The sequence below is a fragment of the Taeniopygia guttata genome, chromosome 3 (assembly GCF_048771995.1).
Source record: "Taeniopygia guttata chromosome 3, bTaeGut7.mat, whole genome shotgun sequence".
NCBI classification, from domain to species: Eukaryota; Metazoa; Chordata; class Aves; order Passeriformes; family Estrildidae; genus Taeniopygia; species Taeniopygia guttata.
In genome coordinates this window covers 37,583,682-37,610,491 of record NC_133027.1, presented here as the reverse complement: position 1 = coordinate 37,610,491, position 26,810 = coordinate 37,583,682, and the positions used below count along the sequence as shown (strand labels likewise).

General features: G+C 35.8%; 1 protein-coding gene across 4 annotated transcripts in view; it reads left to right on the top strand.

The window, feature by feature from the left end:
* Positions 1-26,810, top strand: part of RNGTT (RNA guanylyltransferase and 5'-phosphatase) — a 170,718-nt gene that overhangs the window by 9,803 nt on the left and 134,105 nt on the right. For all 4 annotated transcript variants that reach the window (XM_072926630.1, XM_012572754.5, XM_012572753.5 and 1 more), the window contains exons 3-8: positions 3,913-4,016; positions 4,150-4,238; positions 8,093-8,168; positions 11,272-11,521; positions 17,142-17,251; positions 18,016-18,117. In XM_072926630.1, coding sequence (XP_072782731.1) covers positions 3,913-4,016; positions 4,150-4,238; positions 8,093-8,168; positions 11,272-11,521; positions 17,142-17,251; positions 18,016-18,117 — 731 coding nt within the window. The remainder of the gene's footprint in view (positions 1-3,912; positions 4,017-4,149; positions 4,239-8,092; positions 8,169-11,271; positions 11,522-17,141; positions 17,252-18,015; positions 18,118-26,810) is intronic.

The window sequence follows — 26,810 nt, the reverse complement described above, 5'->3', positions numbered from 1 at the left end:
TTCCTCTCTGCGCCTGCGCTTTCGGTCTTTTGGTGCTTATCTGAGTCCCGTCTGTCAGTCTCGATAGGCTTAGGGGCAGAGGAGCCTCTTTATCTGGGTTCTTTGTATTTTTGGTCCTTTTTGGTATTGTTCTTCATACAAGAAGCTTCAGAAATTTGCATTTTCTTATGCCCTTTTGTACCTTGGCAGAGGTTTCTTAAGTAAAAGGTTAAAATTCAACACATAACTCAATAAGCTAGAATATAAATGCTTAATTCATTTTGTTAACTTAAGTGAACTCCAGAAATCTCTGTTTCAAGATCAGCTTACAGTCTAGGGCCTCAGTCAGGGGGCCCATTCAGGGTGGGCTTTGGTGATGCAGCTTTTATTGGTGTAGCTTCATTATACAGTTTTAATGGACAAAAATCCTTAATAAAAATGTTTAAACCATAAACTGTAATATTTCATATTATGAACATGAATCATGACATATGCATCTAAATTCTACTTGAGTTCCTCTTTTATGTATTATGTTATTTTTGACTGACTGGATTTGGTAGGCATACCTGGAATTTTCCCCAAATCAATCTTATTCATGTTTTAAAGTATTTTAAAATTCTGTGTATGTTTTGAAGGTACTTTCACAACCTTACTCAGAATTTCTAAATGCTTGCCTCCTTGGTGATTTGCCACCAAAAAGAAACAATCGCGAGACTAACCTTTCCAGTAGTAACATCTGTCAGTTCTGTTGTAATACTACAAATTCATGTCTTGAGTGACATCAGATTACTAGAATTCGATAGTAAAATTAGTAGTATAAGGATCCCTACTTATATTTTGGTAATTTTGATTAACAAGCAGAACATAGAATTTCTCTCAAACTCTCTGTTCTCGTCAAATCTATTACATTGTATTGGACCCTGGCGTTGTTGATGAGTGTTTGCTATTTGAAAATACATATTTCTTTTTTATTTGCCAAGTTATGTAGTGGTTACTGGAGTGCTCCATTTGTAGATTAGCAATTTATCAACAGGCCAGCAATGAAATAAACGTGAAATTGAGGAGCTCTGTAAGAGTGAGTTTTCCCACCCAGGGTGAAAGTAGCTCACTTTGCATGGTTCTTGTAATTTTATTTTAGTGTGTTTTTTACTGCTAATACTTTGCAGAATAATTACTTCTGAAAACTGGTTATTACTTAAGTCCATATAATTTAGCTCCCAAATAAAAGACTTCAGCAGAAACTTTTACATCTGGGTTTCTGTAATAGAGAGATGTTGATGTTACACAGATTTTTGTAGCTACGGGTTTAGCATTTAAGACAACATCTGTCTGGGTAGAACTGTCTGTAACCAGCTTTCTGTGTGATTCCTTCTCTCACAGAGCTGGTTTTTGAAAATCTGAATGTTAGAAACTGATTTGATTAGCCATGGCAGCCTCATTTTTCTTGTGATAGCCAATATTGGCAGAGTATCTTAATGTTCTCTTAAACGAATTGCAGGAGCAATTGGTGACAGCGTGAATAATTTTTTTTTTTTTTAATTTATTTCTTGAGTAGGTAGGTTAGCACAGTTTATGCTTTATACAGGTAGATTTATTTCTGTCACAAAGAGCTAAGACATTAGTTTACTGAAAAGAATGTTTGGGTAATTAGTACATTCAAGTTACAGAATTCCTATTAGGAAAACTACTTACCAATTTTCAGCCACGTTATTGTTTTCACAGATACATTCAATCACTGATCTAAACTATTTTCCTCAAATAAGAAATGTAATAAAAAATTCCTGAGACTGGAGTGAATTCAGTGTATTGTACTATACTCTCCTTCCTGGGGTGGTTGTTTTCAATCTCCAGTGTCTAAGGAGGAACTTCTGGGGTCATACAGGGCAACCTAGCAAAGCCCATTTTGTTGCACAACAGCAGAAGAGCACATGCATAAGGCATTAATAGCTGGGGATATCTGGAATGTGGGGAAGTGAGGGGAAGGCTTTTATTTTGTTCCAGTGGTACCGATGTTCTTTTTTGCATGGATTTTTTGAAAATCATAGTTGTATACTTTGATATATTGTATAATCTTCCTGTTCTTTAAAAAGTTCTTTATAATTTTCTTGTGCTTTGCACTCTCTAAATTGTAATGTGTTATGTGCAGTCAATCCCATGGATTGAGAATTCAAATGATTAGGCTTTCTGTAAAGCAGGAAAGCTGCTTGCAGGTCTTATATGCTCTGTATGCCATAAATGCTTTTATAGCTTTCAATAAATTACACTCGATGCCTATTTGCTGCTCCATGAAGTGTGTGAGGAACAGTGTCACTTCATATGAGCTTCACTTGTATGTGATTGAAATTATGTGTAATAATGGCAAAAGAATAGTAAGTGAGAAGTCCTACAGGCCTGAATTAAGTAGTCTTGGAAAAATTTGCAAATTGCTGTAGGGAATGGAGGGGGAGGAAAGTAATCATTGAATTAATTGCCTTTGTATAATTTCTACAGAATTAATTACTGTCTAGGATGCCGTCAGTCTCCAGCTTAGCAGCTCAATTGGCATGTTATGGTTGAAGTTTCAGGTGATGTAACATTGTTTTCAGGTGGACCCCCTTCTGAGGTGGTTTGTATGTCTGCAAAACACAGTAATAAGAGTAAATAAAGTATTCTGAATACAATATGCAAAGTTGACAATGAGAAATTAAGAACTGATCTAGATATTACTTTAGAAGTTTTAATGCTGTTGACATAACATCATGCTTTTTAATATTTATTAAATAAAAGTAATATGAAAGTATATAAATATTACAAATGTATATCATCAGAAGTTTGAATATCTTGGAGAGCTATCTGTAGATATTTGGAAATTTTCCTTTAGGGGTCTACTAAACAACACATCCATGTGCAATTGCTGTTTCTGAACTGTATTCTAGTTATAATTGGATTTTACCTGCAAGTATGACATTGAGTTTTTTGTCCAAAAGCAATTGCTTACACTTACAAGACAGAAAACCAGAAATACTTTCTTTGCTCAGGTGTGTTAGTGGGCTGTTTTTGCAGAGTAAAACTGGTAGGTTTGTTATTGGAAATTTTGTTTGGAACACGGATCAGTAGGATATACTTTGATACACTGATTTGTGCCACCCAGGGGAATTTCTGCTTTTCCATCCTTCTTAAAAACGTAGTAACTTCCACAAGGCTCTTTAAAATACCTGTTTTCCACCTATAAAAACAAACACTAAAAAAATAATTTGATGCACGAGGTGACACAGTAGGGTCAAGTGGGCAAGGCATCCTGGATTCAGGAACGCTCTAACGTCTGACTGGTTAACACTGCCACTTTAGGTGCTGACAGCATGTTTGAATATCTGAGGTTGTTTTGCATTTTAGCTTTAAATAAGATGTTTTTAAGAATTTAATTAATTTGATTAATTTTTTAACTTGAAAATGTGTTCATTCTTTTGCACTGTTTTGTACTCTAATAAGTAAATTAAAATTAGTTATTTTTTCTGAGAATGTACTTATATTTAAGTCTCAGTAGTTAATTTTTCTTATGGTACTTTAACTGTGACAGTGTTTAGTATTGTTCTGCTTTGCATAAGAGCACTTGATTCCATCATGTTTGTCTTCTTAGCATGTTAAAGTAATTCTTTACAAGATTTTCCCGCTGTTAGCAGAATTTTCTTATTTAGAATCGTTGAGTGGAGCAAACTGAAGTTTCTGAGTCGATGACTAGTGCTAATTTAGACACCAGCTTTCACAAAGAAATGCAGATGTTCTGTAATGGTGGTAAAATACAGATTTTATAAACAAATACAATATTTAATTATTTTTAGACTTACAAATGTAGCCTGTGGTTGCTTTTAATTATTATGTTTTTTGACATTTAGTATTTATGCATTGGTATTTGAACCACATATAGAAGTTTACTTTTTTGTTGTCATTTTTTAGGTTAAAATGGGTTTGCTGGTAGACTTGACCAACACCACTAGATTCTATGACAGAAATGATATAGAGAAAGAGGGAATTAAATATATAAAGCTCCAATGTAAAGGGTAAGTTTGTGCACTTTTTAATTATTTCTTTGGCTTTTATTTTGAAAGATCTCACTGAAGAAATTAATTTTTTTTTTCTCTTTTTGCCTTTCCCCCAGGTGTCTCCTAATCCTTGTGTTCTTGTGTTTTTCAGGCATGGTGAGTGCCCTACACCTGAGAATACAGAAACATTTATCCGTGTATGCGAACACTTCAGTGATAAGAATCCTTCAGAGCTTATAGGTACATCTTATATCCATCTTATACCCATCATTAGTTTTTATTCTTAGTTTGTTTAATATTTGCTTGTAACTGCAGTCTCTTATTCTTAAAATCTGAGCTTGGAGATTCCACAACTTTTTGTGGCAGCCTCTTCCAGTGTTTGTTCTTACAATAAACAGGTGGGTTTTTTTTTATGTTGAAACAGAATTAATTCTATTTCAATTTGTAGCCATTTCTTCATGTTGTGTTGCAGGATGTGATACTACTGAGAACTTTTTTTTGAGTGCTTGAGAGAATTAATTTGGTCACATTCCTTCACCTAGTTTTCTTTTAGATACTTGCTTACTTCTTTTTTGCAACAGAACGCAGTTTATTTCAAGACTGTTGTGGTTTAACTCTAGCCAGCAGCCAAACCCCACACAGCTGGTCCCTCACTTTTCTACTGGTAGGGCTGGGGAGAGAAGTGAAAGGGTAAAGGCAGAAAACTCATGAATTGATATAAAGACAGTTCCAAAGGGAAAGCAGAAGCCATGCACACAGGAAAAGCAAGGAATTAATTCCCTGCTTCCCATGGGCAGGCGGGTGTTCAGCCATCCCCGGGAGAGCAGGGCCCCATCACACCTAGCAGTGACTTGGGAAGACAAATGCCATCACTTTGAATGTCCCCCCATTCCTCTTTCTTCCTCCTACTCTATGCACTGAGTGTTCTATGGTCTGGAGAATCCCTTCGGCCAGTTTGGGTCAACTGTTCTGGTTGTGTCTCCTCCCAGTGTTCCAGGCACCCTTAACTTCCTCACCAGCTTGACAGCATGAAAAGCAGAAAAGGCCTTGTCTCTGTGTAAGCCCTGCCCAGCAATAATAAAAATATCTCTCTGTTATCAACCCTATATTCAGAACAAATCCGAAACATAGTCCCACACCAGCCACTGTGAAGAAAATTAACTCTTGTTTCAGTTGAAACCAGGACAGAGACCTGTGTGTTCATCTCTGAACGGTAACACAACTACGTGGTTTAAAAAATGAGGAACTGCTAAATGGGAATGATTGGAACCAGTCACCAACAGTATTTCAAAACTTACACCAGAAACAAGATATTGTTGGTGACTGATCCCACTCACTTTTCTTTTAGCAATTCCTTGTTTTCAATCTCCTTTTGCAGTTCTTCCACTGGTCCTCCAATAATACTTTGGAACTCAAACTAGTGGTTATGGTCAGCAATTTACATAGTGCATGGATACCATGGTGATATCCTATAAGTAGCAGACCTATTTAGTTGATATTTCAACGTATAAAATGCCAATTTTAGTGTTGGATCACTAACTTTTTGTCTTTGATGAATTGTGGAATGTTTTTCCATTATTTAGATGTTCGCCTCTTTAGGGGAAAAAAGTAATTTAGAAAGAGCCGAGGAGAAAATAGTTGACTAAACTTTTGAAGAACATGTTTAGGCTTTGATAGTAAAAGAGAAATGTTGGAATTTTCCATTTTCTTTCCATGAATTACTGAAATTTGTCATTTTGGGCACTTGTTTCCTCTGACAGAGCATCAGAGGGACTGGTGTGGAGGATATTTATCAAAAATGAAAGAGGTCTACAGCAGTGATAGTACTATACCCTGTGTGATCTTTCTCTTCCAAGCCATTTGGTCTCATGCTGAGATGCTTCTTATCTTTGTAATGTGTATAAAATTATTTACTTAACCTTCTTGGCAGCAGTAACAGCTGCAAGACTTGTATACAGTTTTGTTCTCAGTGTCATAATTAGATATGAAAAGAGACTGAAATGTGAATGTTAAGTGATCAAAATTTTCAATTTATCTAGAGCAATATAGGAAGGAAACTTTATTTTTGCAGCATGAAGGACAGGATTATGCCTGCCAACCTTATTAAGGATGTGGCATGCAAAAATTTTGCTTCAGCAGAAGACGAAGGAGAAATTATAGTTAGGAATAAATTATATAAGGAAGCTAAAATCCATTTAATTTGATGCAAGTTACGCAGTTTTTAGTATTTTTTAAATGGTTAGAAATGAATCAAAATATTAATGATAATTTTTACCTTGCTTTATCAATAAGGGAACCTTAGTGGGGCAGTCACAAAACCCGATCCTTTTACAGTTAATGCTTACTTTTACCCAATTAAAAGTTGGTTTGGTTTTTTTTCATTAGTCCACTTTTTGTAGATACTGTGGTTCTCCAGTTGAAAAAGTTTATACCTCAGTGTAGAGGAGTGTAAAAAAAGACAGATATTAAATTTTGTTTGAATATGCATCAAGTGAGTTGTAACTAGCCTTACATTACTAGCTGTGGTAGAGAAATGAGCAAATTAATTAAAGCTTAAGTGGCTTGCTTCATGGTGTTGTGTTCCAGATCTTGCACTTTGGGTCACAACAACCCCAGCTAATGCTGCAGGCTTGGGGAGGAACAGCTGGAAAGCTGCCTGGCAGAGAAGGACTTGGGTGTGTTGGTCTACTGACCATGAGCCATCAGTGTGCCCAGGTGGCCAAGAAGGCCAGTGTCCAGTAGGATTAGGAAGTGATTGTCCCTCGGTACTTGGCACTGGTGCTCAGGCATTGACATTCTGGAGTGTGTCCAGAGAAGGTCAACAGAGCTGGTGAAGGGTCTGGAGCACAAGTCTTATTAGAAGTGGCTGAGGATCTGGGATTGTTTAGCCTGGTGTAAAGGAGACTCAGGGGTGACTTTATAACTCTCTACAACTGCTTGAAAAGAGGTTGTAGCCAGGTGGGGATTGGTGTCTTTCCCCAGGCAACCAGTAACAGGACAAGAGGAAATGGTCTTAAGTTACACAGGAAGATATAGGACATTAGGAAAAATTTCTTCAGCAAAAGGTGAAGTTGTCAAGCAGAAGAACAAACTCCACAGGGAAGTGGTTGGGTCCCCATCCACAGAGGTATTTAACAGCTGTGTAGATGTGGCACTTAGGGACACCACTTAGTGGTGGACTTTGCAGTGCTGGCTGGGTTCATGCTTGGATTCAATGTACTTAAAAGCCTTTTCCAACCTAAATAATTCTATGATTCTATGGTAACAACTTAAAAATGTTAAGAATAATTGCTCTTGATGTTAGTGGAAACTTTAATGATATTTATAATTTTAAAATAAGTAGGAGGAAGAGGCAACATCTTGCCTGAATCCTTCATGACATTTTTAATAGTACAAGTTTTGAGGCTGGTCTGCTTGTCACTAGATGGTGCTGTTGCCTTGAGAGGAAAAAAAAATTCAATGCATCTGATAGTGTATCCCTCCTTTCACTGGGGGATGAGTTCAGTAAAAAAGAGGCTGAAGACTTAATTCTTTTTTTCACATTGAAAAGATAGTAATTCAAGATAATTATACTGTTGTATAGTTCTCTTTCTGTATTTTTTTTTTTTTTCAAAATTAATGTCTGGTCTTAGCATGGTTGTAGCGAATTTAAGATAGAATTATGGTCTATTGTCACCCCTTTCAGTTTTGAGGTAAGGTAATATGATTTTTTGCCTGATGGTATGAAATGAATGTCATGCTTGCTGAATTCAGTAAAAGCTCAATTAATGAATTTGATTATATTGCCTTCTGACAAGCATTTGAGCAGATTTGTGAATCTTATCTATATTAACCATATTTCAATGACAGTAAGTTAGTGCTCTTGATTGTGATGAAGTGTCATATACCCTTGCTGCTACTAATTTGCAGAAAGAGTGTAATAAATTGCCTTTTAGGCTTATGTGCCTTATGTGGTCTGTACTGCCATGATGGGAAGGGAGATAACCTTTTAATGTTACAGATGAAGGTTGAAGGATCTAAATCCACACTTTTGATACTAAATATGTTTGTTAAACCACTTGTAAGTGATTATGCCCTTTTCTTGTCTTTTCTAGGTGTCCATTGTACACATGGTTTCAATAGAACTGGATTTTTGATCTGTGCCTTTTTGGTTGAGAAGATGGACTGGAGGTAACTTTGTATGTTAGTTCCTGGGGATTTGTGGAATGCGGCCAAAGGGTTCTTCAGTATGTTTCGCTCATTGTCCTACAGCTATGCTAATGTATTCACTATTGCTTGTTTTATAGATGCCTAATAATCTTGAGTAAACAGCCCATATTAACATTTTTGTATCATCCTTTGGTAGCTTAGCCTGTTGCAGTCGAGAATTCCGGGTCTGGTAGGTCAAAAGTCAGCTGTACCTGCTGTGTGTGGGCCTTAAGCAGTGTATGTGTCATATTGTGTCTTTTTCCCATGACATGTCCCACATTTTAAGTAAGAATGTAGAGTTCAGAGATTCCTGAAAGATTTTTTTCCGTACATTTTCATCTTTTTCATGTAGGCATGCATGTAGGTTTTTGGGCTTTTTTGAAACCTGAAGAGATTAACTAGAGCAACAACAAAGTAACATTCATACTTCTGAAGGATTGAGGGCAAACAAAGCCTTTGTTTTCAGCTTGTTTGTTGACTAAAGTCTACAACAGACTCACCATTTTTTCCATCTTTAAAAACATTTGCTCCTTCATACAGACTAATTATCTTTTTTAGATAACATTAGTTTTAAAAGAAACCCCAAACCCAAACAATGCCTGTACCATCCTGTTGAACATAATTTATGCATTATTTTTGTTGTGTAGTGTTTACAAAACACTATTTCTTTCTTGACAGAGTCCTGTGAAAGTCACGTTTCTTGACAAGCCCGTTAAACATTCTGATGATATTTCGAAGAAATACTGTTGCAGGATTTTCTTGTGACTGGACATACAGTTGTTATGCTAAGCATACATGTGCAAGCTGTTTGTAAAGAATTGGGTCATTGCTGTCTGTTAGTAAACCTGGAATAAAGATATTGGAGTAATGGAGATGGAAGACCTTTAGTAATGGGTGGCTGAATCTTCACAGGTTCCTGGCTGTGTATTGGAAGTAGACACAGACACAAATGGCTCTATAGTATGATTCTTGTTTTTCCTATGAATTAGAAAATTTGTAGGCTTTTAATCAAACAATTTTAAAGTAGCATGCAAGAATTAGACTTAGAATTGATCCTTTGTTCTGAAGAGGAAAGGGACTTGAATCTCTCTGGAACTCCTACTTTTATGTCGCCTCTCTGTTTTCGGACCTTGGTGGGAAGAGCCTTAAAACTCAACTCTTATTTTTTTTTTTTTTTTTTTTTTTGCTTTGGGTAGTTAATTGTATCAAGTTTGTTAATCTCTGTCAGATTATTTTAATAGAACATCCAGATGTCCCCTGGTAGGGAAAAATGTCCACAGTGAAGGAAACAATTTTGGCAAGATGCTGGTTAATGCTGAGCATTGTATCAAGATAAATCTAATTTGCTGTTTCATTCTTTAAAACAAAAGGCACTGTTGCTTGCTAATGAGGAAATAAGATCTTCCTGATGGAAAAATCCATCTGTATTCATTTCTTAAGCGTATGATGTAGGAGTGTTGCTGCTGTATTGTGTACAGTGGGATATATTTTGTAGATAGTTTAGGGAATGGCCTGAAAGCTCTTCAGCTTTCTGACCAGTAAGGTCAGAAACCTTACTTGATTCTCTTTTCAACAACTCATTTTTCCCAAAAACTGCTGTGTTTCTAGAACCTGGAAACCTTGGTTTTTTTTCAGCTAGGGTACTATATTTGAAATCTCTGCCACCCCTTTTGACTTTCATTGCCATTTATTCTAGAAGATTATAGAGTTCTTCTAATATAATCAGACAAAAAATGAGCATTTTTCAGGCCCCGTAACTTTTGGTTTGTTTTGTCCTTTCAGTGGCATTTATTACAGAAGATGTGAAACAAAGATAGCAAAGTAAAAAATGTCTTGTGAGAAAGAAATTAGGAGTCTTAGAAAACAGAATAGGGAAAAAAGGTCCTTCTAAGTAACTCAGACTCTTAAACTGTCATTTTTGAACTGATACTGTGTAATAGTGTCACTCTGGAGAGAGTCTTGTTTTCTCCTCTTTCAAAGATCAGAATCAACTTACTGGTTCTTAGACACTGTTTCTGTCTATTCTGGAAAATTTGCCTCTTAAAGTTCTCAGGCTCTATTCCGTACTGTACAAGTCAGACAAAAAAAATTGAATTAAATATCTGTAAAAAAAGGTTACAGGGTATAGTATGTGCTTTTGTTTCAGTTTTAAGACATGCGCTTGTCAAGAAGCCTAACAGGGACATCTCTCTAGTTTTGTGTTTTTCCTCTCCCCTATATAGTAAGATTTTAAAATGTTGATTCTTGGAGCCTTACTGTTCTTCATAGACATGATAAATGGAAGACAAAATTATATCCAATGTTTTTAGTTAAACATTTTCATAGGATCTATGAAAATGGCAGCAATAAAACCCTTGTGGTGTGCTCACTGTTGTATGTTTTGGAGAGTTTTCCCCTTGGCTGGTAAAGATGCATGACTGTTAGTTTTGGTTTCTATTTTTTTTTGTGGTCCAGCCTCCAATTTATTTGAGCAAGATTAAGAATTAGGTGCGTAGTAAAAGACTTCTGAACCACAGTACTTTTATGAGAAACTTCTGGAAAGAGAAGTAATTTAAAAAGATGAGGGTGGTTTTCCCCAGTATGATGGCAAAACCTCTAATGAGAGGAAAGACTTCCTTCTCTTAGCAGAGAAAAAGGTAACCATATTTGAATCTAAACATTTGCATTTTTCTCCATTAAGTTTGTTGATATGTTTCTTTGGTCCTTTTTGTGTTCATGCAGTCCTCAGGTATTTACCTGCATGTCACCCATTGCTTCTTTGTAGCAATAAAAATTTTTATCTGTGATAAAACAGTGATCAGCAGAGCACTAGGAGCTGCAATAAGGACTGAAAGCAGCTGCAGTTACTTGCAAATGAGAACATTTGCAGTGCCCACAAAGTTATACAGAATCTTGTACAAGAGCAACTGCTACCTGACTGATCTAAGCATGGACTTTAAAATATAAGGAATGTTTTTTGCAATTACCACTTCAGAATTTGTATTGATTCTCAGTCCCAATAATTCTTACATTTGGTAAAGCATGACATGAATAAGACATGTAAATTAAGCATCCAGAGTGATTTTTATTTTTATTTTTTTGACAGTATTGAGGCTGCTGTGGCTACTTTTGCTCAGGCCAGACCTCCGGGTATTTATAAAGGTGACTATTTGAAGGAACTATTTCGTCGTTATGGTGATGAAGATGATGCACCAGCACCACCAGAGCTTCCAGAATGGTGCTTTGATGAAGATGAAGAGGAGGATGATGATAATGGTAAAACTGGAGGCCCAGAATCAGAACCCGGATCATCAAGCTCTTCCTTTGGCAAGAGGAGAAAAGAACGCCTAAAACTGGTAATTTTGATTTGAAATTTAATATTCAAATTGCCAAGCATAATTTCATAACCTCATACCCATCAGTTACCTCATTCTGCATTCTATACATATGTCACTGCTCTTGCAAATGGGGACTGGAAGCATTGTCTGTAACTGGAAAAAGTTGTAGACATGAAAACTTTTTTGTATTTCCTATGTGAACCGTGCTCTTTAATATTCAGTGCCTCAAATATTTCAGTTGTAAAAATGATTTAAAAATTTTCTAACATAACAATTTTTTGAGACAGTGAAGTGCTTTTTAATTACTCAGTCTGTCTTTGAAGATGGAATGTTATTAGAGTTGGATGGAAGCAGCTCTTGTTTTTTGTAGTCATGTAGATGAAATCCATAATTTTTAAAATTCAATGCTCATTTTGGTAAATAGTCTTTCTTTGGGAAATTTTGTGGGATTGAAAATTGGATTAGCAAAAAGCAATATGAGCTTAAAAAACCCAAGGCAGCTTTGAGATCATAATGTGTTCAAATCTGTTTTAGCTTTGTAAGAAATATAGCTCATTCTTACTGTAATTCTGACATACATCTGCATAATTCCGATTAAATGAGTTACTGTAGTTACCATGATATGGAACTAATACTCAAGTACAAAGAATAGATTTGTATCATCTGAAGACTAATGACTCAGTTCTCTTCAAATTTCTGACTTGCTTTTTTTTATTTGCAAATAAAGTGGGCTAGACTATTGCTGAGTGCAAGAATAGGTTTTTTTTTCATAACACTGAATTATATTTTTACTTGTGTGCTGAGGTGTGTTTGTTTGCAAACACTTGGGAATCCTCATATTGAAATAGGCTGCAAAAAAGCATTTTGTTGTTGCTGCAGCTGTTGCTGCAGGTTTACAGGTGGAGTATGGAAAATGTTAACCTGACAGGAGTACAAAATCCACTCTAAAGAAGCAAGGTGAAAATTATCCCTCGTCTAGAATAAAAAAATTTCCCACACTGTAAAGACATAGTAAAAGTATATTCATGGGGTATCACGACTTCCTCCATTAGCCTTGCTGTAAAACATTGATGTCTAAATATTTTTGGTGGGCTGGAACCTTAAAGTTTTTTGATGCGCCTTCTGATGCATTAGGAACTGAGGTGCTAGGATGAATTACAATGACAGCCTCTTTTCATCAAGTATAAAGCTCAACTGGTCTATTTAACAGGAATGATATTGGCTTCCCAGGCTTTTTCTTGTCTGCCACCATAGTTTTATTGAAAGCTGGAAGCTAAATTATACGAATAAGCATATTAATAACTAAAAGTTAATTATGAGTTACAGAATTTGTGAAAGAATCATCTAGTTAATATGCATATTCGTATAATTCAGTTTTGCAGCTCTGAAGGAACATTCTTTGACACGAAGAGGAGGAACGGGCAGAATTCTTTACCCTGGTTCTTGGCTGGCAGATGGGACTGCTTCTTAACTCAGTAGAGATGGATATTTGTGATTCCTTGTAAATATGCGGTCTACAGGGGGAGTGAGTATCAGGTAAATACCTCTTGCTGAGATATTCTTATTTTACTGTCTAAAGGGCTACATTTTCGGTATTATGTTGCAGCAGATATTTCCCCCTTTATAATTAGTCTCTTTCCTAAAGGCTAGGGGTGGGCAGTGTAAAAGTTTAGTAATAGAGGAGGAGACTGCTCCCAGGCATCTTGCTAGGATAATGAATAGTCAGCAACAACTGCTAGCTAGCCTGTGAAATGAAGTTAATATGCTGTCCATTTCAGAAACTCATGTGAGAAGCTTTACTACAGCGTTTTTCATTAAAACTTCCATATTTTGATGTCAAAAAATCTTGACAGCCTTTCTTTCCTACACTACAGAAAGTGTTAAGAATCATTAGAACATAAAGCCATTACAGTTTCCTTTGTCATCACCTGAAGGAAGTTGACAGGTACCAGGAAATCTGCTTGTTGCAGTCTGAGGTTGCCACACAGGAAATCCAAAGAAGTTTTGACTTTGTCAGTGAATGCAGTATTGATTGTAGCATCAAAACAACATTATTAACTGACACTTAGAATCTCACTTCTGGGAAAAAAATATTTCTTTTTGCAAATCGGACAAAAAGTTGTAATTCTGAGCCAGAACCTACAAACCTTTCATGGGTCAAATGGAACTTCTACTGTTCATTAAGGAATGTTGTCTCTTCTAGTCCTTTGTAAGTTGCATTTTATGGGGTGTGAGATGCAGTGCTTCTGAAATGAATGGTGACATCTTAAACACTCTGGAAGAGATGGTGGCTGTTAATGATTTTCTTAATGATTTTGAGTGTAGTTGTCTTGTGGTCATCTGTGAGACAGAAGGAAGCAATTTAACTGATTTGATGTAATGAGGATAATATTTATTAGTTAACTATCACAGTACAATGATTCAAAATATTAGTGACCTGGAGATTTTCTGCCTAACCAACTCTTTTGTGCAAAGTTTAACCCTTGCACTTATTGTTCTGCCTCTGGGCATATTGAAGGATATGGGAAAAATACTATTTTTTGATTTGGCAGCACCATTTTATGTGCTTGAATATGAGTATAATTTCCTTCTCCATGTTAAATGCTTATTATCTCACTTTTTCCGTATAGTCTATGTTTTTTGTTCTACTGACCTTTCTTGTTATTCTTTGTATTCTGTCATGTTGACTCATGTTTTCCTGATGCTGTGGTTCCTGTAATTGAATGCAAGCCTCTATTTGAGGCCATCCTAGTAAGGCTTAATAGGGAGAAATTAATTTCACATGTCTTAAGGCTAATATGTCTGTTTATATATCTCAATATAATTGCCTTTCACAAGGCAGAACAATACTAATTCAGTTTTTGGTCTCTTGCTGCTTCCATGTCTTTTTCTCTAATTATCTACCAGTATGTGTTTGTATAATTTCTTATCCATTATTAAGTGTAGAACTTTGTTTATGCTGAATGGCAAAGTGTTATTTCTAGTCCATTTTTAAAATGAAGGATAACACTGAATCTTAAACTACCATCCCAGTCTATATCCCTGTTACTAAAGTCAGAGATGTCACAAAAATAAGAATGCTAATAGGAAGTTTAGTGGAAATAAATTGATTATCTTATGCCTAAACTAGACCCTGCAGATTCTTTCGTTTTGTTAGTGAAACGTTAACTCCTCTGAACCTCTGAACCTGGTTTTGAAACAGGTTACACTTCTGGTATATGGAAGTTACATCTATCCCATGTTTTCTGAGTTCCTCTATGAGGACAAGATAAGCAAGTAAAAGACAAGCAAGGCAAATGCATGCAATGCCAATTTTGTGAAGTCTGTTTCATTATGAAAACCAAATGTTTAGTGGAACACCTTTGCTATTGAGTGACAGTCAGTATGATTTTGTTTTCTTTTTTGCTTGTACATGCCAAGAGGCAGTTACTGTGATTTGGTCTGTGTTTCTAGGTATTAAATCTAAGCTGATAAGTGTAACTCTCTGTCTCTCACTTCCTTCATTTTAGAAGATACCTCTTCCTGACATGTTTTTGAATGTTTCTTGCCTTCTGTGAGGCAGTCTCTGAGCATACTGGCATATAGTCAAGTCTGAGTAGCTGAAGACAGCTCTCACCCAGGCCTGGCGATAGTTGCTAGGGTCAGGAGGGTGTGTGTTTGGGGCTGTTCCCACTCACCCACTCCTCCAGATGGTGTTTAGGATATGAACCAACACAGGATGATCCACATTGCCACTTCTCCTTCAGCTGAAGTGATAGGTGGAGAAATTCATAGCAAGTGGGGCAAGGTTGATTAGTACAGATGGTGTGAAGGTTGTGCACAGTGTAGATACTAGTGCATGTAGTTTCCTTGGATCCTTTCGGGCTTATAACTCTCGGTTTAGTATCAGTGCTGAGGTGTCGATGTGCTCCTGGCGATCTGACTTCTCTGGAGTCTCTGCACCATGGTCTCCAGTGTCCTGTTTCCAAAGGCATTGGTAGCTGAACAGTAGGGAAAAGCTACGTGGGTCTGGCTCAGTTTTAGCACCTTATCCAAGGAAATGTCCTCATGAAACCTGGAGTGCTAAGTTAGCCAAGCACAAATACCCAAGTGACTCACCTTGTTTTCATAGTGCTGTGCCTTAGTGATTATACTTGAAGCAGATAATCTACAAGAAACCCTTTCAAGTATGAATTTTATTGGTTTTTCTTTTCTGGAAAATCTTTCCCGTTTCCTGCCTGTTACTTCAGTCTTAGCAGTCATACTGCCATTCCACTCTGCCATTATTCACAGAAGCAAGGCATAACCATCTTCCTTTGTTTCCTGATGCTTTTCACCACTTATCAGAATTCAGACAATGTGCTGCTGGCCAGGCACGAGTAGCTGTCTGCCTCTCTCGCCCACTCCCCTGCGTGCTGTTGCACCGGCTGGTGCCCATGTAAATTGTATGGGGTGAGTGACACACAGAAAGTCTGTGGAGCTCAAGGTAGTTAAGATTACGAATCAGTATAGTTCTTTAGGATGTTCTGTTCTCAGAATGTGATTTGGTGATGTGACTGAGCCAATCTTAACTAACTGCAGGCTGTACTGGAAACTGTGGTCCTGCTTTTCCCTGCTTTCCCTTTTGCTTCCCTTGTGCTGTCACTAGTACTGAATTATTCTATGGTGAGCTAGCTTAGGATACTGTTTTGGCAGAAGATTACCAATTTATGATGTTATTTTTGCCAAATTAGTTCCTAGATTTGCTCAAGTGTATAACACAGGAGTGCCACAATGTGTGGAAAAGCAGAGGAGAAAAATACTATTCCTTTCATGAGTGGTATGCAGCTGGATTTGTTAAAGCTAGTTTCAAGTGTTTTAGAGAACAGGCATGAGATACTCGTATTTTCACATGCGGGGTTCAACAGGTGAATAGTCATGGTTTGATCTTCTTTGTGTGCATTGAAAATTTATTTGAGATTCTGTTGAATTAAGTCTGGTTGATTTGAGATCTCCATAGAAATCTTTAATTTTGTAGTTTTGTAGACCTGATGGCTTTCATGTGTTCTGTTATGCAAGATTTGTTTTTATTCCTCTTGACATAAAACTTTTTTTAAAATATACAAGTTATTTCAGAGTTTTATTTCCAAATTTTTTTTTAATCTCTACATAGGCTTTTTTGGAGCTTTCAGGATAGCAGCTTCACTCTGATAACTGGTTTAGATTGAGAATAAATTATAAAAATATATTTACACAAATATTTTGTTACAAATCTGCTGTTTATATTTTCTCTTTTGTTAAGTTTGTCCTAGATCAATGTTCCTGAGTATTAGCTAAGAGTAGCTTAATATTAGCTTAGAGTATTAGCTAAGTAGGGTAAGCCTCTAAGTACTAGCTATCCCTTCCTTTTGTCTTCTCAGTATTGCCTTTTTAAAATTATATTTTTTCCTCATAAATAACTCATTTAGTTCCTGGGTTTATAATATAGGTCACCTGTGAGCTTCCTGGCAAAGCTCACTAATGTATCTTGACATTTGGGGGTAAATCCTTAAGGAATGTTTAAGCTAGTATTGCTCTAGAAGGTTGTGAAAACAGTGTTAATTTTGTATTGACATATTCTGATTTGATTTTATGAGGGCTTTAATACTAAATTTTAATTTTTTTTTTTTTTTAAATTTAGGGTGCAATTTTCTTGGAAGGAATAACAGTTAAATGTGTGACCCAGGTGACAACCCAACCAAAATTAGGAGGAATACAGCAAAAATGTCAGCAGTTCTGTGGATGGGAAGGGTATGAGAATATTTAGAACTTACTTATTTATACTACCTAGAAATAAGTGTTGTATTTTGCAGAATGAAAATTCTCATTGTGAAAATGAGGAAAAAGGTGACACCATGGATTGTTTATTAAAAAAAAAAGTCTCAAACACACTTGGCAGCGAAAATCTTGCACTGCACTATGAAATAAAATGATCAGTTTTTAATGTTAAGAATCAAGATCCTAGAATTACTTTTCCACTGAGATAATAAAATGTTGTTCCAATTCCAGATGTAGCATAGTCCAGCTATTTGTGTAAAGCTTAGTTCTCTCTCAAGCAGTAGATTTATTTACACCATTGCTATTACACTTTAGTATAGAGTGTATAATACTTGTTTTTATAGCCAACTTGGATTTGTGTCCAGTGTTAATGAAAATATTGGTTTTAGTGTCTATGATTCTGAACTTTTCCATTCCAAAGTTGGTGATCCACACTGCTTCCTAACTTGTTGATGCTTATTGTGCCTGTAATTTTAAATTTAAATATCTCTTTCTGCGAAATTAAAACTTTGAAGTTCCACATAATTTAGTGTTTTGTCATAAGCAAATAACTTTGTTCTTACGAGATAGACTTTTGACTTCTATTGCAAAATACTTTATTGGAGAAGACATCTAACTCAGACTTAACCTGGCATCAAGTCTGGTATGAGATGTGACTTGAGTCTGATGTGAAAAATGTATTTACTTGAGTGACTATTTATTGCAGAACCATTAATAAACATGGTTATTTTTATTAGGAGTGGTTTCCCCGGAGCACAGCCTGTTTCCATGGACAAGCAAAATATTAAATTTTTGGAGCAGAAGCCATACAAAGTTAGTTGGAAAGCAGACGGCACCCGGTAAGTTAATTTTAAGTGAAAAAGCAAAACACAGTAAATTCGGTAGACAGTTTGTGTTTTCTCAGGAAAGTGAATTTGCTTGTACAGAGGGCAAAGCACAGCAACAAATCTGGCTCCAGAGATTAATTTTTATTCTGTCTTGGTACCCAACATTTGCTGAAGTTTGTGGCCAAGTTTCTTTCTAGCAGCTGTTTTACACACTGACTGTTAAAGGCAGGTACCTTATTCTTCATAACCCTTGCCTGTCTGTCAGTCATGAAGTGCCAACAAAGTCTTAGAATAATCTTACATAACAGTGAGAGTTTGCTAAGGTGAAGACTTTATTTATAAGCAAAATTAAAACTTCTAATTGATCCTTCAGAAGCTAGGTAATATCAGAAACTTTGTAGGGGTCCTTTTTTAAGTTCATCCTGTGATCCTTTGTTCGAACATGTAATTCATGTCAGCTAAAGGGTCAATAATTTTATCTTCCCTCACCAGTTCTCTTACATTCATCGCAGGGGTGCCTTTTGTTAATAATAAACTACATCCTAATTTGACTTATTGGACATATTCAAAGCTTTTCCTGAGTTCTTTATTTTGCTAGGTTGTTATCTTTAATAATAGAATATCGTAGATAGTGAAAGTCCTGGAGAATATGGGGAATTGGATGTCTTATGAGAATTGCCAAGTGACTCCACGTGGAGTCTGTCAGGATTCAGCACAATTCAGCCAGAACTAGGCTGTCTTGTATAAAAAACGCCTGGACCCTTCAAGTGTCTCTCCTCTGTGGTTGTGCTTCAAGGGTCTATTAGCTTGGGCTGAGCATGGTGTGAAAAGTCAAAGTAAGCTTGCAGTCAGTATGGAGTCCTAGCATTAAGAAATGTGTGGGAATAATTGGTTTACTAACACTGGCTGTATGCACAAGCCCTTGTATATTGCAGTGCAGGTGTTCTCAGGGTGGAAAGTTACAGCAGTGGGGTTTTGGGAGGTCAAGGCATATTCTCAGAGCCTACAGGGCATAGGGTATTCCAAAGCTGCTGACCCTGAACAAATGAAGTCAGCCAGCTTAAACTGACCTGAAGAATCTTCGTCATATCCTATGTTACTAATTTAGAAAACTGGTGTCTTAATGTAATATTCTAATTTTCTTACTCAGATGTGTGGATGGGATGCCCATGTTCTGAGTACTAAAGCAATTATACAGAACGTAGTAGTGTACCTGGAAGACTGTGTTTTATGAAAGAAATTGAAGTGTACATGTAATTTCTTGTTGAAATTTTCAGTATTTTGAACATTCTATCCTCTGTTTTTAGTTTTAGAATGGTGGGAAAACAGAATGGAGGAAAAACAAAACTGAAGGAACTAAATAACTCCTTTAATTTTTTTCAAAACATAATAGCTGGTAATAGATTATGAAGGTACACAGACTGATAGGCATATTCAGAGAAGAAAATGGATCTACAGAGATCCAGTGTTAATGAAAATCACCTTAAGTAATATGAAAGAGAGATTAAAGATGAAAAGCTGATCTATTATTTGGACATTTAGACACTTTGCATGATATGTATCCTAATCAACAATGAAAAATTATGATCATTTTTACATTGGACATGCTTCAAATTATTTAGTTGTTCTCCAGTGATCCAGACTCCATATGCAATTAAATGGATTTTCATTAGTTATTCTGAATGCTTCTGTTGACAGGCATGACCTTCTTGAATTTAATATTAAGACATCAGTTAGTGGAGACCCATTTATGGATCCCCTGCTTGCATTATCTGGAGATGAAACCCCTATCATCAAATATCTCTGAAGCTATCTGTTAATATGCATCAGTCTAGACCTTGCCTATTAGAATATTATTAGGCTTGCATGCCTTTTTTCTTTTGTTGCTTTTTTTCTCTCTCTTTGCTTAAAAAGCACTGCTCTTTTGTCGACTCTGTTGGACTTAAAGAAAAGCAGATGCATAACTAATAATTTTCTGTAATACTTTCTCACTGAAATAAAACAGTTTTATTTTAGCTAAAAGCAACATTTGCTCAACATAGCCAAACTTCTTAAACGTCACAATTTGTTAACTACCTGTATTTGATTTCTTCAGCAGTAGTTTTTCCTAGAGGTTTCATGACTGAAACATTTTTTTATGCATTCTCTTAACTGATATACAGTGTAAGTGACTTCACTAAGGACTTCTACTTTTCTTCAAAAGCATTTGCTAATCCTAGATTCCGATTAGAGCTAAACCTTATCATTTGTTTTAAGAGCAGTTGGTTTTGGTTTTTTGTGGTTGATATTTTTTTCCCCTTTCCCCATTGTTTGGGTTTTTTTTTTCCAGTGGCAGAATTGTGCATGTTTTTTGGGTTTCTTGGCATTGTTGTATTATTCTACACATAATTTTTGAAAAAGTATTTCCCTAAATAAAAGGGTATTATTTCTCAAATAATGTTTTCTAACAGTGTGAAATTGATTAGTTAAATGATTTTATAGTGATTCTATGAAATATCTTGTGGGCATTTACCAGAGTAGTATCTTACGTATTTTTTTAAGTGTATGAGTTCTGAGTCTGGTTTGGGTCAAAACTCAAAATCCACCATTCTCTTGGAGCTCTGCGTTCAAAATCTTCTGACTTAGCCTTGCTTCACCTAGTCTGTTGTGGTTTGAAGAGTCTGAGCCTTCACTGTGGTCTTGCTTGTTCCGTGCCTGGATTCCAGGGCCTTCGTTGCATCAGCAAGTATCAGCAGGGCACACCTTCTGGAGCATGTTTGTTCCAAAAGGAAAAATACAGTATGAACAAATACTTCTTCCCTCATGTTTGTAAATGCCAATGTATAAAGATGTGTGTATTTGTATGTTAGGTTTAGAGAAATGAACTTTAAATTAAAAGATCTCTGAAGCTCATTTAGCATTGGCACTCTTTGGTGAAATAATTCCTTTGTGCCAGCTATTTGGTTGTATGTAAATGCTGTATGCAAACTCATGCTGTTTTGAAAAAAAATAGCTCTAAAATCATATTGCTTTAAATTATTATTATTTAAATAAAAGTCACTGAGTTCTGCAGCTATTCTGACTGGTTTGGTGTAAATTCTCAGTATTTATTGGAACAGTAGTCAAACTATTGGTGTTGTATAAATAATTTTAATGCTAATCTAGTCATAAGCCAAAGAGCAATTTTCCCACTAGTAAAATCATGCCTTTTGGCTTTCTTGAGATGAAATATATGTTGTATGTTAACAGTAGCTAGAAAGTAGATACATCTTTACAAATTTGTCCAATTTTGCAGTGCCCTGTTCTAAAATAGTAGTTACTGTGAGAGTAAGATGATTGTAACAGCATGTTCAAGGCATTGCTGGATGACTCTGGATTATCAGCTTTGTACTATAAAATGATTAGCCCAGGTGGGTAATGGCTTATTGTATCCCTTCATATGGATCTCATTAATACTGTTTGTAGCAGATGCTTGTTCTAATGAGTGGAGCTGACTGTTCAGGCAGGGTGAAGTAATGAGACACCAGTTCTGAAGGAAAGACTGCCACCACTAAGAATAATAAAAAGCTTAAAAATGGCTGTGGAATAATTGGAATCAATACAATCAAACAGGACTAGATTTTACGGTGGTAAAATGTGACCTGCACTAAATGGAACCTATTAAGGGGACTAAGTTATTTTCCTACATTTCTGTGAGTACCATTTTTATTTTTCACATTTGTACACATGCAGGTTTAATGAAAAATAATAAATATCATCATAATACTATGGCTGTTCAATTATGTTAAGGCAGCTATTTTAAAAAATGCAGAACAGGTAGTTCTTGCCAAAGGCTATTAAATTTGAAAAATATTCATGCAAATTTGATGGCTTGCAGATATCTAAATGTAAATAAGTAGATGCAGAATAAAACAGCTCTTTGAGAATTGCTGCTAATTGTCTAATGTGTTTGTAACAAAATAGGTACATCTGTGAAGTTGTTTTTTCTTTCATGGTTAGCAAATTACATTTACATTAAAAGAAAGGCCTGTTGCCTAAGTAATTAACTTTTTGTTGTTATCCTAATACAAAATAAAAATAGTAAATGTACACTTAATTGTATGATAAAACTGATGGACATTTTTTGATTGTTTATTAATCAAATAAATTTGATTTATCCTGAATGTATCAATCAATAAATCAATATATCTATATATAGAGTATAAAATTATTTTGATTTAGTTGCTATATTATCAAACTTTTGATAGCTTCCTAGAGTTTTTTTTGTTCACCTTTTGTAGAAGTTGAAGAAAATTTCTCTTTTTTTTTTTTTGGCAGTTGCAGCCTTTTCAGAGACATATTTGTGACTTTTGAAGGAAATTTACTCCGTATATTTTATGATAACTTTTCTATAAATGTCATGAAAGCAAAGTTGAAGTTTCTCTCTGATTTCCATGGCTCAATAATTTTTCTTTCCTTACTATTTGATCCTTTACATTCTGAGATGAAACTTACATGCATAACTGAGAAAATGTAAATTCATAATATGAGAAGTTATCCAAAAGTCATTTGGTCCAGAGTAAATTGTGAAAAAATAATCACTGCTGAAGAACAACTTTTTAAAAAAAGGAGAAAACTGATAAACAATTGTTTGTTTGTTTTAGAAATTAGGAGGTCAAAGGTACTAGCCCAAAATTATGTGGCAAGGAAGCAAAAAGGTTGCCTGTCTGTAAAGGCTTAAAGAAAGGATACTTGAATGGGTTCGTGGAAAAACTATTATCCCTGAGAGAGAGGAGAAGAAGTTGAGATAATAATGAGAATGAAGGAGGACAGAGAAGATTGGAGACTAGTACTAATCCAATTAAATCCCAAATCTATACACTTGAGAACTCATTATTAAGAACAAGAGACCAGATTGTGATGAAAGCAGATGTGGGATGTCCTGGGTTTGCAATGGAAAGCTTGGCTCCTGGGAGCAAAGATATTAATGTAGAACTGAACTTGGAGGAAGCTACTGGGTATGAGAAAGAACCATGGATGAATTTTCAGATTGTGCATATCACACGACTAGATTCTCATGGATGTGAAATTTTCTGCCTAGTAGCAGAAAGTTCCTGAAATAGAAGTTTGCAAAATTGATAGTGCATTCTTCCCTAATGTAGAGGAGGAGGACAAAAATGTAGGGTGTTGAGTTTTTCAGCTATCTGCAGAAATGCTGTTAGCAGGAAAATTAAGGGCTATTAATCACAACAAAGTATTTATGAGTAAAATAAATGTTTCTCAAGGTATTAATATGCTCTCCCTGGGCACCTTGCCTTCTGACCCAGGTAGCTACTGAGAAAGTGAACTATTATAAATTGTGTTTTGAGTGTCTTGTCATTGAGTCATGTTTAGGGTTAATACATGTTTGTGGTATTGGAGTAAGGAAGGAATGTTGGCGTCCTAGTCATAGGATAGGGTGAAGAACCCACACAAGAATCATCTGGCTGCTTTGAAACCACACCTTCTTTTCCTTCTTCCTCTCCCCACTTATCTTAAGAAATGTACTTAAATGTTAATCAGTTTTGCACCATTAGTTGGTAGTGTTCTGTATTCCTTTCTCAGTGGCTGTGGCATGTTTCAGTGGTGGGAAATTTTAAAGGATGGAAATATTCCACAGTTGGGCATGTGCTGAATAGACTTTTCAGGACCAAATGGATTTTTTTATAGGAGTGACAGATTTTGTGAATGACTGGGTTTAACCCAAGTTATTTGATTCCAAGTTAAATGAGCTTGATTCAATTGTGCTTATATAACTATCAGCAGTGGGCAAAACCTCAGCTGGTAATTGCACATCACTTGTGTAATGGACAGCCATTCTTCAGACATTTGTATTATTTTCATTGATTGTCTCAAAGAAGTAGTTGAAGGGTTTTTCTATTATTAATTGCATGAAATTGTCAAAATGGGGTGACACTTAAAGAAGAGATTTGGAATCAAAAACCTTACTTTAAAGTGACTTTTCTTAGTCCAGTCTTCCAATCTCCACACTGTGTTTATGACATGTTTTTAAGGTCATGGGGGGAACAATACAGTTTTTGTTTACATGCCGTTGTCCCTTGTGATCCTTCTTCATAATTATTTTAACTTTTTTTTAGGGGAAAACAAGCTCACTCATTTTAAACTAGTTCTGTGCATCTGCCTCTGTAGATGGAAGAATTCTGCTTGAGAATGAGGCTGCAATCCATGTCGAATTTATTTCACTGACTTTACTTGGAATAATATATCTAAGTGGAGATAGTATATATTTTGTCTGAAAACTAAAGTTGTGAAAGTTATTGAAATTATTGAAAGCTTTTACTCCCAGTCAAGATTAAAAGCTCTAAATAAATAGCTGTTATAAACTGCAGTACTAGTAGTTGTTAGGAACCTGCAGTTTAATTTGGAAGTGTGTAATGATAACATAATGTCAGAAGCTTCTGTGAAAATATATAACAATCACTTAAATGATTCAGGATTAAAATGTATAAAGTGCCTTTCTAATGATTGCTGACAGGAGCAATTCATAGATGTTAAGCACTCTATACAGCATTCCTCTTAAATTTCGTAAAAGCAGATGCCTAGTTCACGGTTTTGTTTTCTGCATTTAGGTAGGAGAGGAAAAGAAGATGGGATAGGGAGGCAGGAATGATGTGTTTGGACATTAAAGAGTTGGAGGTTCAGGAGCTGTGAATTATTGCTCTGCATCTTATAATTGTCCTATACAGTTGTATTGGCCAGTAAATTTAGGATCATAAACTAATACTCGTCTGTTTTCCACAGCATTAGAACCCATAAATATTGTATGGTTGCTTGAATTTTCATTTGAGAGTGTAAAAATAAAACTTTTATAAATTTAGTTTTGATTAAAGGCACTTCTGGTTTGTTTAACATGTCCCCAGTCTCTAGGTAGAGCTATTCTAGCTCAGGGCAAGGAAGGTCTGGTACAAGATGGCCTCATTATCACCCCCATGTTGCCATGTTGTCCATTTCCTCTGTTTTCCTTAGTGTACAGGCAATGAGGCCATGTCTAGGCTTTGGCTAGCAGACTTTGACAGCAGAAAAGGAGCTCTCAGGTTTTGATAGCCAGACTGGTGGGTATTATCAGATAACTCATTCATTTTGTTTAACTACTAATTTTGAGCCAGGAAAGGCCTCTCCTGATTGGGAGACTGTAAGTCAAACGAGGCAGCATAGAATGTCATAAACTGTTGGACTAATATATGGAGTCATTAGATATAAAAATATGTCTGGTTTTGTGTTGGTTTTTTTGGTTTTTTTGGTTTTTTTTTTTTTTTTTTTTGTGGTGATTGTGTAATTATGAATTTATTACTAAGGCACATCCATATCACTTAGCTGTTTCTTCATCTCCTGAAATATTCCATTTATAGTCATTGAGTCAATGTAGAGGAATTCATAAATAGGTGTGACAGAATACGTTATCCCTCATCTGGATCTAAATGACTTGAATGGCCAAAGAAAGCATTCTTACTATAAATGAGAAAGTCTGGTGGTTTCTCATTTATATATGCTCACAGCACTGGCATGATTCTGAAAGAAGGGTTTTATGTCCCTTCCTTAAGTGTTTAAGGAGCAGTTCTGATGAGATACTATACAGGAAATCTATTCTGTGGAGCAGCAGGCCTGATACTTCACAGTTCTGAAGCCTCTTGACAACATACACAGTTTTATGGTCACAATTCTGGGCTCTTTGAAAAATGATACCTAACTGATTATTCATATGTAACTATTTGGACAGATTGTCTTTTAAACAAGCTCTTTTGTTTATTTATAAATAGTTAATGCATTAAAATACTTGTTATGTAGCTTGTGCTATGAATACTAATATTAGAGTATTCAATTGTAGTCCTAAAATGTTCTAATGAGATGCAGATAAAGGGTGTGCCTGCATGCCTTTCAAGCAACCAGTATCAGTGATTACTGGCTTATTTATTTATTTTCCTTTCTCCCAGGCCACTTTTAGTGGAACAGTACATTCTGTGCTGCTGGTTCTCCTAGGGGGGATTACAGACACAACCATGAAGCGTGACGGCTTATGTTCTGTCAGGGAAGAATGACACTGAGTTTATGAAGTTCAACTATACAGATATCTAGGGCATCCCTTTCTCTTGGAGCTGGTCTATTCTGTGAGCACAAGTGTTCCTGCTGTGGTTTGTGCTGGTGATGCAGGCAGAATTCACCCAGAGTACACTCCAGTGTAAATCTGTTCCAAGTTAAGGGGATCTCTTTTTTCAAAGCTGTGTTACTCTTTTTGTGACTGTTCTGTTATGGCCCTCCACGAAAGACATTATGGTTCACTTACTTGGGAAAGAAGCAATCTAGCTACTTGTCATCTAATGCTAAATTAATTTATTCTTTCTTAAAATTTTTTTTTAGCCTGTTGCTTCAGGCATGAATTTTGCCCTAAACCGCCAAGATATTTTCAGACAAAAGTTTGTGGAGAGGGATGAAGCCAAAGAAGATCAAGCAAACTTGAAAATCTATCTGCAATAAATAATGAAGATAATAATAACAATAACAACAACAACAGCAAATATTGTGAAACAATTCAGGAGTTCTGTCAAGCTCAAGATATAGTTTGTACCATTGATCTTGCAGCTTTAAAAAACAGTAATCAGAACATTATACCATGCAGTTGTTTTTCAACAGTGTTCCTATCACTAATTGAGAAATGCACTTGGCATCATTAAAATTTGGGTGAAACAAAG